Source organism: Pyxicephalus adspersus, chromosome 3, assembly GCF_032062135.1.
Source record: "Pyxicephalus adspersus chromosome 3, UCB_Pads_2.0, whole genome shotgun sequence".
In the NCBI taxonomy this organism is placed as follows: domain Eukaryota; kingdom Metazoa; phylum Chordata; class Amphibia; order Anura; family Pyxicephalidae; genus Pyxicephalus; species Pyxicephalus adspersus.
The window spans coordinates 9,142,433-9,155,554 of NC_092860.1; the positions used below are offsets into that span (position 1 = coordinate 9,142,433).

The following is a 13,122-nucleotide window of genomic DNA, read 5'->3' on the forward strand; positions in this document are numbered from 1 at the left end:
CTTTATGGTAGTTTTTCCACTGCAGGTTTTTGCCTGAATTTGGGTGGCAGCTTGTTTTGCAGCACTTCAGCCCTGCGCTCAGTCCCCACTGTCATTATACTCCTCTACTTTACATACTGACCCCCGTTATACCCTCTGCCCTCCACTCCTGGACATATTGTCTGCCATCATGCTCTTTGCATTCCTCTGCCCTACATGCTGCCCATTGTCAAAATCTCTGCACTTCTCTTTTGCACTTACCACCCCCTGTCATACCCTCAACACCCCTCTTCTGGACATCACTAGTATACCCTTCTGACTCCTCTGCTGCAGATCATGCCCACGATCATACCCTTTGCCCTCTTCCCCTTTTCATACTGCCCACTGTCATACCCTCTATAGTCCTCTCCTGTTCACATTGCCTGCCATTATACTGTTTGCATTCCTGTGGCCTACATACTGCCAACTGTCATACCGTACATACTTATCTTCTCTACCTACTATCCACTGTAATACCATCTGCACTCCTCCTTTGTATATCCTGCCCACTGTCAAACCCTCCATCCCCATCGCTTGAATGTATTGCTCACTGTTATACCCTTCACATACCTCTCCTCTACATATTGCCCCCTGTCATATCCTCCACGCTCATCTTCTGGACATATTGCTAACCAGTGATGGATGTAGCCCAGAGTGGACCCCTGTGCTGAACTGACTTGGAGCCCCCATTAGGACCCTGTTGACTCAGGAAGGTCTGAAGCCCTTGTGCAGTGGCACACTTTGCACCACCTTATGTCTGCTCCTGCTGCTCATTGTTATATCCTACCCACAACTACTCTGTACGATTTGCCCCCTGTCATACCCTCCACGCTCATCTTCTGCTCATCAGTGGTGGATGTAGCCAAGAGTGCACCCCCCAAAGGGACGCTGTTGGCTGAGGAGAGGCTGGAGCCCTTCCCCCGCCATACCCTCCGCACACCTCTCCTGCACATATTGCCCCCGTCATACCCTCTGCACACCTCTCTTGTAGATATCGCCCCCTGCCATACCCTCCGCACACCTCTCCTGTACAATTTGCCCCCTGCCATACCCTCTGCACATCTCTCCTGTACAATTTGCCTCCTTGCAATACCCTGCGCATACCTTTCCTGTACATATTGCCCCCTGCCATACCCTGCGCATACCTCTCCTGTACAATTTGCCCCTACCATATCCTTAATGCACACCTCTCCTGTACATATTGCCCCCTGCCATACCCTCTGCCATACCCTGCGCATACCTCTCCTGTACAATTTGCCCCCTACCATACCCTCTGCACACCTCTCCTGTACACATTGCTCCTTGCCAAACCCTACGCACCCCTCTTCTGTACATATTGCCCCTTGTAATACCCTCTGCACATCTCCCTGTACATATTGCCTCCTGCCATACCCTCTGTCATACCCTCCGCATACCTCTCCTGTACATATTGCCCCCTGCCATACCCTTCATGCTCCTTTCCTGCCTAATAAAACATTCTTAAGCATTGTTTATAATACCCCCAGTCTTCCCATTGAATAGTGGGCACACTTTTGCCATTATATGAATAAAATGAAGATAAATTTGGTTGCCATGAGAAATGCATCTAGGCAGCCTCTGTATTCTTCTTCCTCCAGCATGCAGGCACTTTGTATCGTTGTGGACAATGAAAGCCGTTGTGTGTTGGGGCTGGCGTGTGGAGAGCGAGCTGGGTGTGGATAATGGCACAGGCCGTGTATTCTGGTAATTACAAGTTATGTGGGACACGGAGAGTGAGCCGGAGTTCACTCAGTAAATAAACAAGTCAAGACAAAGAAAGCTCAGTGTGCCGGTGACAGGCCAAGGGCGCAAGTGGAAAGAGAATCTAATTATTGCTCTTGGCGTGTGTGGCTGCATTGCTGTCTGGCTGCAGGTGTTTTAGATGCATTGTATATTTCAACATTGCAGGTAAGAAATCTGGTGCAGCAGGTGGAAGGAGACTTCTTCCCTCCACTGCATGAGAATATTGCTGATGCGAAAGGCAAAGGGTGACTTAAATTGCTGGCAACCTGTATTGCATACCTGTGATAGTGGAAGAGTTGATGGAGACCTCTGATGCAGCTGATGGATTGAGATCGACTGTTGATGTTAGCAAGACCACTGATGCATCTGGTGGGGTGGAAATCGAGACCCCTAATGCAGCCGGGGGGTAAAACAAGACCCGTGATGTAGCTGGGGGAATGCAGAGACCCCTGATGCAACTGGAAGGGAACAATGAGACCCCTGATTAAGCTGGAGGGGACAGTGAGACCTAATGCAGTCGGAAGGGGACCGGTGAGACCCCTGATGCAGCCGTAGGGGAACTGGCGAGACCCCTGATGCAGCCGAAGGGTGACCTGTGAGACCCCTGATGCAGCCGGAGGGGAACTGGTGAGACACCTTATGCAGCGGGAGGTTGAGTTGGACTTAAAAGGTCCACCGAAGCAGTTGTGGGAGACCTCAGATGCAACAGGATTTTGCGGAAACCTCTGGAAAAACTGCAGATCAAATCTGAAGGAAAGCCCACTTTAGGGGGAACCTGGGGTGTTTTTAGGGGCTTATTGCAGCTCTTGGAGCAGTATAACTCCACTTGGTCAGGGCATCAGACCAGGCAAAGAAAACTTGGTGGTCTTCCACCAACCATATCATATGTGGTGGTGGGACCAACATGCCGATTATCCATATCTATCATGAGCACCATAAGTTAGGGGAAATTGTTGCCCCCTTTCGAAGAATGCTTGTTGCTTGGCTGTCGAGTTTCTGAATTACAAAAAAGTCCTTGTTGTGGATCAGAGGCCTAAGAATATCAAAGCCAATGTGGATCCGGGAATCAGAAAGGCCCTTCTGCTACAGAGTTTCAGAGGATCTAATGCCCTCATGCCCATTAAAGGTGCTTTTTTGTGGGTTCATACACCTTGTTCCATTGGTCAACAATGTTTTATTTTCAGCATTTATGCTACATTGGACCAGATGGGATGGTTTCCCCAACACCTCCCTGTGCACATTAGTGAGCCTTGGGCACCCATGACCCTGTTCACCAGTTCTCTTTCCATGGATCACCTACTACCCACAGGACCCATGCAGTTTTGGGATGCTTTCAAGGTTTGGATGATCAGTATTTATCTTCATTGTGTGTATTTAATCCATATGCCAGTGCTGTCAGCCTCCATTTTCAGCAGCTAATGCATTGTCTTGTTTCTCTCTGTAAAGGTCCCTGGGAGTTGTACTGTGGGAGCTGTTCGAGCTGGGCCGGCAGCCATACGACACCTATTCCGACCGCCAAGTCCTCAGCTATGTCATCAAGGAACAGCAGCTCAAACTTTCAAAGCCGCAGCTCAAGCAACTACACTCAGACCGCTGGTAAGAAATGCACAATCACAGCACAGCTTAGATGTTTAACAACAGATGTTGATGAGGAATGGCTGTGAACTGGGCGCTAGAGATGGGCAAAGTTAGGGATTTTTCCAAAATTGCACTGTAAATCAAGAGAACTGGGTAAAATTTATTAAACCTCATGTTAGGAGAATGGATGGGAAAGACCAGGATGGAAAGGTCAGTTTAAAAGCCCATGCGGCACAATTTGCACATAACAGGGAAAACACGAACACACAGTGAATGTATCATCATGGAAACTTATATTCACCGGGGAATTATCAGCAGGCCGTAGGCATGGATGTGTCACAAGAGAACAGACGCATCCGATTTAGCTCTATAGAAACTGGCACGTGCTTCCAGATTCATGGCCAAGAATAATGTGGAGTCACTGCTTCCACACAGAAGGAAAAGAATAAAAAAACTATTCTGATGGCTGATCGCAATGTTACGGGTCCATGGAAGACATGAGATTACATTAGGCAGTTAAGCATTTTCACAACTTCAAAAAAATTTACCCCCATCTGTGTGGTTCTAATGCACACTGCACTGGTCCCGATGGTCCAGCTTACAGTATATCGCCCATCTGTACCTGTTCACTCATACTGGTCCCATATGTGGTGTTTTGCTCTTTGTGGTATCATTTCCCATAGACTGAGCAAGCCCTTTTCACAAAGTATGTAGCATATAGCCAAGCCTCTAGCGATCACCTATACAGTACCTTGTTTAGGTACTTGGTGGTCATACTGTCTATATAACATATGATATTAAAGTAGAATACATCGCAGCAATGCTGCCTTGAAGCCACTTTGCAGCCACATACATTTTATTGATGGCTGTGTGGCATTTTTCATGGCAACCCCCATGGAGGTAATCAAATGGTGACAATAGTTTGGTCCATGGTTTTGTAAAATGTGTTGAAATGATGGCCGCTTGCAGTCTCAATTAAAAGCTTGTATGCGAGGGTGGCAACGTAATAGTGCTATAGAAAATCAAGAAATCAAAAGGCTGCCATCCTAAACCAGGAAAAACCCGAACAAACATCTTCCAGGTTACTTTGCCTGGAAATAATTTTTAAAAAGTTGCAAATTTAGGAGATGGGCAAGATGACTTTAAGCATTCAATGATGGCCCAGTTTATATTGCACCTAATACCTTATTAAATGATTTTGATGCTCGGTATGCAGTCCAACCTCCCAGTGAAGTTTACAATCTGTTACTTAATAGCCGGAAGCCACATTAAATGGAGAGCCATTATGGGATAAGGATTACGTAGGAGACCCTGCACAAGACTGTGCACATCCAGGCAAATCCAGATCCAGACATTAAGCAAAGCTTTGAGCGAGCTTATACTCCAGTAAAACACTTGTTTAAGTGCAGGTACCAAAATGTTTGCTAATGCCTTTTCTGTGCCACTCTCCAATGTAACTGGGCCCAAAGTGCTGTCATCTAGGACACCCCTGTTCATTAAGAATGCCTCAGTGGCCACTCGCATTGGCATGTTGGCTATTAAGACAGGGAATTCTGGGTCCCTCCCTCATGGAGGCACAATATAGTCTTTTTTGTAGACTTTTATACTTTCTAGTACAGCTTTAATTGTAAGCACAGCATGGAACAATTATAAAATTACTGATCCATCACTTATGTCCATTGTGTTCTCTCTTAGGTATGAGGTGATGCAGTTTTGCTGGCTGCAGCCTGAGCAGAGACCCACAGTGGAGGAGGTCCATCTACTTCTTTCCTATCTGAGTGTGAAGGGATCTGGCGAGCTGGAGGAAGAGTTTGAGAAGCGTTGGAACTCCATGAAACCCAATGGTGGAACAGATGGAGGGGCTCACCATGAGCCTGAACTGTCCTCTTACCCTCTACTGGAGCACTTTTCTACAGAGGGGTTCCACTCAGATGGAGATGATGTTCTAACGGTGACTCAAACCAGTCAAGGGCTTAACTTTGAGTACAAATGGGAACGTGGGCGACATGAGCAATATCCACTGAGCCCCGGGTGCCAGCCTTACCAAGATATGTACTATACAACCAGCAGTGGCGAAAGGCTCAGTCTTAGCGTGTCACCATCTGGCTATGATGACAAGGACTGCAACCCAAACTCTCGCCCGCTTGAGCTAGTACCCGTTTTGAGTGCTCGTAGCCCATCAGTTGCAGGAGACTACTACATCCGTATCGAAGAGCCTTTGGGAAGCAATGTTGAACAGGACTACAGCCCGCAGCATGAAGAGCACAGTGAGAAACCGAAGCAGGAACGTTCAACAGAGGACCAATCAGGCGACAATAGCCCTTCTATAAGCCTTTCAATGGAGCCTCTGCTTGAGCAGGTTGTCTGTACTCCCAGGGATGATAGCCCAGTCAATCAGGCCAAAAAGCATTGTTCTAGCCCCTCCCATGGAGAAGAGGCAACAGAGAAAAATATGCATGACTGTTCAAAAGAGGACAATAACATCTCCAGTACATTTGCTGACCCCCTTGGAGCTTCCCCATATTTTAATCATATTGAGACAGAAAACATAATTACATCAGAAAATGAGGACTGTAGTAAAAGTTGTAGGGACCCCATAGATCAGACTACAGTGCAATGTGAAGGTGAGGATGTAAAGCAGGTGGACCTGCAGGTAGATCTGTCTTCAAAGAACTCTTGTCCTGTTGCATTCTCTCCACACTGGGCATCCAACATCTCCTCAAATAATAATGTTTCATGTGAACCACAGCAGCCTGGCATTTGGTTGAATCCACGCTCGGAGGACTCACAGGATGGTGAAACCAAACCATATGGTCCTGAATCCTGGCAGATTGTAGAGTCTGGGGAGGGGGACAATGAAGAGTCTGTAGAGGGGGATAATGTCACTTCTTCAATACCAATAGAAGATCAGTTTTACGATGCTGAGGAGTTTGCAGCAAATGAGTGTTTAGTTGCGGTGGAAACCGTATCCGATAACTCGCACCTCCAACTCTCTTCTCCTGTATCGGAAGCAACTGATATTAAATCCTCACCATTATGCTCAAATGAAATCAGCCATCCTTTAGTTTCCCCAGACAGTGAAGACGCAATCCCTGAACAAGAAATGGATCCTCTTGGTGTTTGTTTTATAGTACATTCTGAACCTCCTACACAAGTGGAACCCACACATGACCTTCACATTACAGAGGAGGACATATCTGTAGCTGGATCTCAAGGGGCTTCCCTGCAAAGCTTATTAGAGGAATGCTGTAATCTCTCTTACAGCAAGGATAAGGAAAGCCCTGAGAAACTGTTTTCCAAAGACTTTTACCAAACTCCCAGTGACAGTGATGATGAAGACACCATGGAGCTAACTTCAGGGGTCTTCACAGACCTGTCTAGTGAGAGAGGAGACACTGCTCCATCTTTTAGATCTCTACAAAAACAAGTAGGGACCCCAGATTCATTGGACTCCCTGGACATGCCATCAACTGCTAGCTCTTGTGATGCCTTCAGCCTTGGAACCTATGCACCTTCTGCACAGCACAAAGCACTAGACAGCGGTTACGACACAGAAAATTATGAGTCTCCAGAGTTTGTGTTAAAAGAACCACAGGAGAGAGAGACTGAGGTTTATTACCAGCTGAGTCAACCCCAGGAACAGAGCTTGGAACCTGGAGAAATGCCAATGTCCCGCTCGGTCAGCAGCGACTTACAAGGTCTAGACGCCAAGAATCCCTACCGAGACTCTGCATATTTCTCAGACTATGACTCTTTCAATCGGGAAGAAGAGGAGGAAGGAGACCGAGGTGAAGAAAGGGAACAGGAAGGAGCCACTAAGATTTCCCCCTGTGCAGATCTAAACTTAGAACCTGCAGTACCTAACTTTATAGAAAGCACTGAAAACCTAAATGATGATCAAGTTCCCTGTGTAGTAGCTGTAGAGACTGATACCCAAACTTCTCCTTCACCTCTACCACCATTATCTGCTTCTGAGGACTCCCTGCTTCAGATCCCTCCAATTATAAGGGAAGAGTCCGTGGATGAAGGTTTGGGTCTGGAATGTCCTAAAGACTCTTCTCTCGATAAGCAACCCACCACAAGTTCCACCATAAAGTCCTCGTCCCACAGAACCTTCACCCTGTCCCCTGTCCAGCTTTGTCTCACCAAAGCATGCACTGTAATGCAGGGGTCAGCAGGAAGCATCACTTTGACCACTGGACTTCAACCAGAAGAGAAAACCACCTCCAACAGGGAATCATCAGGAGCATGCCACCTGCCCAAATGCCTCTCACCGCCTCTTATCCGAAAGGAGGGTCGAGTAGGCGATTCCACGGATGAGGATGAAGAAGATGAAGAAAGCGAAGACAGTGATGAGTCCGACGAGGAACTTCGGTGCTACAACATCCAGGAGCACAGTGAGGAGAGCGAAGAGGAGCATTCCACTGTCCCCATTGTTATCATTGATAACGCTAATGCTAGTCACTTGAGAAGTCTTCTAAAGACGCCCAACTTCTTGTCCCAGCCTGCCAACGAGGATTCCGATAGGAAGAAGAAGGCCGTGTCTTTCTACGATGATGTTACTGTCTATTTATTTGATCAGGTACAGTTGCATGACAATGCCACTGGCTGATTTGGGCATGTCTGTAAAATTTTAATTAAGAGGGCTTAGTGTGGGAAATAGACCAGCAGTGGAGGGTTGGGAGGGCACTTACAAAAATTGGAATGTCCCTTAAATCGTTGATTCGTCTTAATTTGCATTGGGAAACATTTCTAATTTTTATTATTGTTGGTTTTAGGAGAGTCCAACACTGGATGTGGCAGATCAAGAATTCCCAGAACTGCCATCTGTGCTGCAGGAGGTACAGCAGATAACCCCCAAGGAGTCCCCCAACCACCTCTTAGGTAAAGCATGGACAAATGCTGGCAATTAAACCTGAATTCAAGGCAGGTGACTATACAGATACAACCCATAAAGAGTCCTGAGATTTACCGCAGTACCATCTCTGTATTGAGCATTTCTGCGCTGCAGTTAGGTAACACATACAGGTCTCGCTCCTCCCCCAGCCTTTGCCTGAAAAGTGAACTGATGGTCCTCCTTGTCTTTCCTCCTATTAGCCCACAGTTCATTGGGATGCTTTTTGGTCAATTATTTATTTTATGTTTAAGTTAGTGAACAAATTTATTGCATTATTTACAAATATACATTTAATGCATGGTTCCTCCATGTTTCCGGGTGCGTGGGGCATGTTGTGCTAGAAAGCCCAGCACTAGTGCTGCACTTCTGTATCCTGCATAGTAAAGATTCTTAGTGAACTGTCTCATGTCTCTGCCAGGTGAGGAGGGGAGTTTTCCCCTTCCTCTAAATCATTCAGCTGTGTAATCTGAAATCCTTGTATACATCAGTAAAATGTTACAACATGGTACCAGACTCCATATGAGTCCATATGATACCATATGATAAGGCACTGCACCCTTCCACACTTTAGGAAATGCATATTTTGTCCTTATCCTTGCCTATTTTCCACCGTTTTGTCACCGATCAGAACCTCTCATTACCTTTTTGCTTGACAGATGGCAGCTTTGAATGGGAAAACGAGTTGCCTGTTAAACCTGTGAAGAACTCCTTCATCACCTCACTCTCACCAGCCATGCTGAGCCCAGAAGTGACCAGTACCCCTGAGCCTGTAGCATTGCCCATCCAGAAGCCAGTGTTGCCCGTTCAACTCTCCAGGTTCAGCGTGTCTCCGACTCCTGTGTCTCGGTTCTCAATAACACATGTGGCGGATAATGCTGTGGGGTCATTGGAAGGTAAGAGCCAAGTTTTTAATAGGAACAACTATTGTACTGAAAGGTTTACTGCCCCCCAGATGTTGTTGATCGACCCCATCATGTCTTGGTTGTCTTCTAGAGGATCCAATGGAATCCAACCTCCTTCTTCCTAAGTCATTGGGGTCTGGTTTATAAAGCTCTCCAAGACAGGAGATTCAGCAACCATTTGCTATTTGTTGACAAGTTTTCAATCCTGGACCAGATCCACTCCAGGTTTCCTGGATTACTCAGGTTTTTTAACAATAGTCTATCTTCTCCAGTCTTGGAGAGCTTTAATAAATGTGACTAATTGTGTATAAGTATTGTAGAGCACAATGATTTGACAGTGTTCTGTTAATAAATAGATTATACTAAGTGTTTGTGTAGGGAAGGGGCATACCTAGGAGCCAATTTTTTTTCATTGGTCAAACCCCCCAAAAATTAATTAAGCCTTTAATCGCTTAATATACCTTTAATAAAGGTCTATTAACCCCTGGCCAACCATAAATAGTAATGCAAAACTGAAATTTAAAGATGGCTGCGCATCAAGGAGAAATTATTGGGCTTGTTTTCTTGGGTTTAGCTGTAGCTGGGACTCCCTTCTGCAGTTACGTAGATGGGAGGTATTTTAACAATGGCCTATTCGCTTTCCTACACTTGGGAAAATATGGTCCATGAGGAAGTGCAGGTATTGAAAGATTCTCTTAGCTACTTATCTACTTACACTACATGGCCAAAAGATGTGAACACCTAACCATCACATTTATATTGGTGGACATTCCAGTCTAAACCATGGGCCTTAATATGGATATGTTGGATGACCTCCGATCTTCTGAGAAGGCTTTCCATATTTTTTGGACATGCGTCTATGAAATGATGTGTCCATGGAGCTGAAAAGAACATTTGAGAGGCCAAGTACTAATATTGCATGAGAATACCTGGCTCATGTTTAGCATTGTATCCCAAAGGTGTTCAATAGGGTTGAGGTCACAGCTTTGTGAGGGCCACTCGGGTTCCATCACACCAAACTTATCAAACCATGAGATGGCTTTGTAGACCAGGGAACAAAAAAAGTCCTTCACCAAACTGTGACCACAAGGTTTGAAGAGCACAATTGTCTACAGTGTTTTTGAATGATGGGATATTCACAGGATCCTTCAAGGAAACCAACTGTTCTGGTCTGGTATCATGACCACACGCTGGGGCGAAGCGTCTTTCCCTTTGAGTAACACAGGCAGGGGTGTAGTGGGGCAGGCATGTACCGTGCCCCCTCTTCTTTTTTCGTGACTACATCCCTGATTGTCAGGTGTAATGATCAGGGGTCTACAAACTTCAGTTCCTCAACACCAAACTGGTCACACCATGAGCTGGCATGGTACGCAGGGCCCAGTCATGCTTAAACAGAAATGGGCCTTCACAAAAACGGTGACCATATGGTTGGAGGCTCACAGCTGTTTACAATGTCTTTGTATGATGGGGTATTACCAGGACCCTTCATTGGAGTCACCTGAATTTCACAGGCTTTGGCAGGTGTGATGGTCAGGGGTCTACAAACCCGAGTTCCTTCACACCAAACTAGTCACGCCATGTTTTTGTGCACCTGTGTACCAAGCTAGCTCGACTATCATGCTAGAACACAAAATATGACTATTTATATTGATTGGACGATACATTTGTTTCACTCATCCTGTACATCTTTTATTCACTCATTGTATATCTAGTAGTAGTTGATTCTTCAAGAATTAGCTTGGATAGGCTGGGAAATGTCTTCTACAAAGTCTGGCCAAATGTAAATAATTACTACTAGATGTCTTCCAGTACAGAATTTCCATTGAGTACCCAAGGTTTTCATTATGTTACTTGTATATATGTTTTCATCCAGAATTCACCCAGCTGTTACTCATTTTGCACATTGAGTTCCGTTAAAAAATATATAAATTAAACGTTCAATCAGGACTCATTTTTCTGAATCCCAGTGTGAAAAACTTGTACATGTTAGTTGAATCTTGGGTGAAAACATTTATAAATGGACCCTTAAATCCTTTTCTATTTTAGTTTAGTTAAAACGAGCAGAGGAAAAAAGTGAAAAGCTACATGTACAGGTGAAAAAGTCTAGGAAGGGTACATATGAGCACCTCTCGCTGGTCCCCCCTCCATAGGTACGCCCATTGGCCCATTTAGTCACCCAGAATATTTACCGTGGCTTTAGATTCATAGGACTGCTATCCCTTCCTATGTCAATCCTGCTTGGCAGACGGGGATGACAGGCAGCCAATATAAAGATAGATTTAAGGGCATTTTGGTGCGCTTCCTCTCCCCCTCGGTGCCGAGTCACAGGATAAACAATTGGAGTCGCCCAGCTCCAGTCAGACAGAATTTGTTTATTTGCTTGCTATGAGGAAGTGAGAGGAGACTCAGTCTGGGTGCGGCCACGTTTGTGGTTTTTTTTTTTTAACGTTCGTAGAAATCTCAACATGAAATTAATGCATCATTGTGGGACGACAAGCGTCACATTACCCACAATTGTTGCGTCAACACGTCGGGGTGTCACGCGGCTGTTTTTCTTCAAACATTTGCTTGTTATAAAATTGTTAATGACACATCAGACCAATTACACAGCAGGGGTAATATTATTGTTTTCTTCAGGCTTGAAGCTGAATCAGCAGAATGAGAAACCTGGACACACGCGTGTGTGTAATGCTAGGTCTAATGCCAAAAAAATGCATTTTATTGACATTTTAGGTATAGAATGTTGATATCTGTTCAAAAGTCATTTTGAATTTGCAGCTTTCATTAAAATAATTTCTGGTGATCAAAACACAATGGCTTTTTTAAAGACTTCCTGTTATAGGATGGCAACGCGCTCTTCCAATTGTGCACCTGCGTTGTCACCCTGTAACAGGGGCTTCCAATGGAGCTCCCCCCCAAAAAAACACCAACCCTCATCAGACAGGCATGGTCTGCGGCTGTCAAACCTATCCCCAAATTTGCCTTGCAGCCATTGGTTGAATGCATGTAAACAGGAAGTGGCAACAAAAATGCAACAGATGTAACAATTGGGGTTTTATTAAGAAAAGAAACCAAAACATCCTGTTAGGGTTAAAATCTGTTTTTAAAGCGATTTTAAAAAAAATTGTAGTGGCATGTGAATTTGTAGCTCGAAAAATGTTAATGTGCCTAAATTATGGGGGTGGGTCTTGGATATAGTGCAACCCATCCTTTTTGGGGTCCATATATATTGATTTTCCCCTTTTCTTCCAGCAGATAAGGCTCGGTCTGGAGAGAAGATCTGAATTGGTTCTAGAAGTTTCCTCACCTCGGTAGATATCTCAGGACTGGAGGACGTAATGCTGCGGATTTGGAGAACCTTTGTTTTTTGTACTGTTACTGCTGCTCCCCGATCCAACCGCTGAGCGCGTATGTGTGCCGGGCAGGGCTGACACTGCATCCTCTGATCCCGGGACTTTTTTTTTTTTTTTTTTGTGATTTGCACTCGAGAAATCTTTGAACTTGACCCGGAGTGTCTACAGGTTTGAGTGTTTTCTTATGTGCGTATGCTGGCGTGGGGAAGGTCATATGTACGTATGTATATAGACACATATGTAAATGTATGCGTGCGGTTTCTGAATGGGTTCGTGACTCTGTGTATATAGCTATATATATATAAATATCAATTTGTAAAGGCATTACTCTCCCTTAGAAAGGCAGTTAAAGTGTACCTGTCAGGGCTGTATTGTGGCCATAGGGCATTATGAATTTGCTCAAGGTTTTTGGGCAGTCTGTTACCTCGTTCTCCCCCCACACGCCCATGTCCGATTACTAGTACCCAGTCAAGGGCTGTGCCAGGTCTGGACCCCTTACTCCTTAAGCTACGTACACACGGCAGATTTTTATCGCCCGATAATCGGCATCGGCCAATTATCGGGCGAGAAAAATCTGACGTGTGTACGCAGCTTTAGGTCAGTTGTGAAGTTA

General features: G+C 45.3%; 1 protein-coding gene across 4 annotated transcripts in view; it reads left to right on the top strand.

Annotated features, from left to right (window-relative positions):
* Positions 1–13,080, top strand: part of AATK (apoptosis associated tyrosine kinase) — a 57,514-nt gene extending 44,434 nt beyond the window's left edge. For 3 of the 4 annotated variants that reach the window (XM_072403503.1, XM_072403506.1, XM_072403505.1), the window contains 5 exons: positions 3,226–3,375; positions 5,053–7,939; positions 8,136–8,241; positions 8,911–9,147; positions 12,409–13,080. In XM_072403503.1, the coding sequence (XP_072259604.1) occupies positions 3,226–3,375; positions 5,053–7,939; positions 8,136–8,241; positions 8,911–9,147; positions 12,409–12,440 (3,412 nt within the window). In that variant the 3' untranslated portion in view covers positions 12,441–13,080. The remainder of the gene's footprint in view (positions 1–3,225; positions 3,376–5,052; positions 7,940–8,135; positions 8,242–8,910; positions 9,148–12,408) is intronic. The other variant, XM_072403504.1, reaches the window with a different exon arrangement.
* The last annotated feature ends 42 nt before the right edge of the window (positions 13,081–13,122 follow it).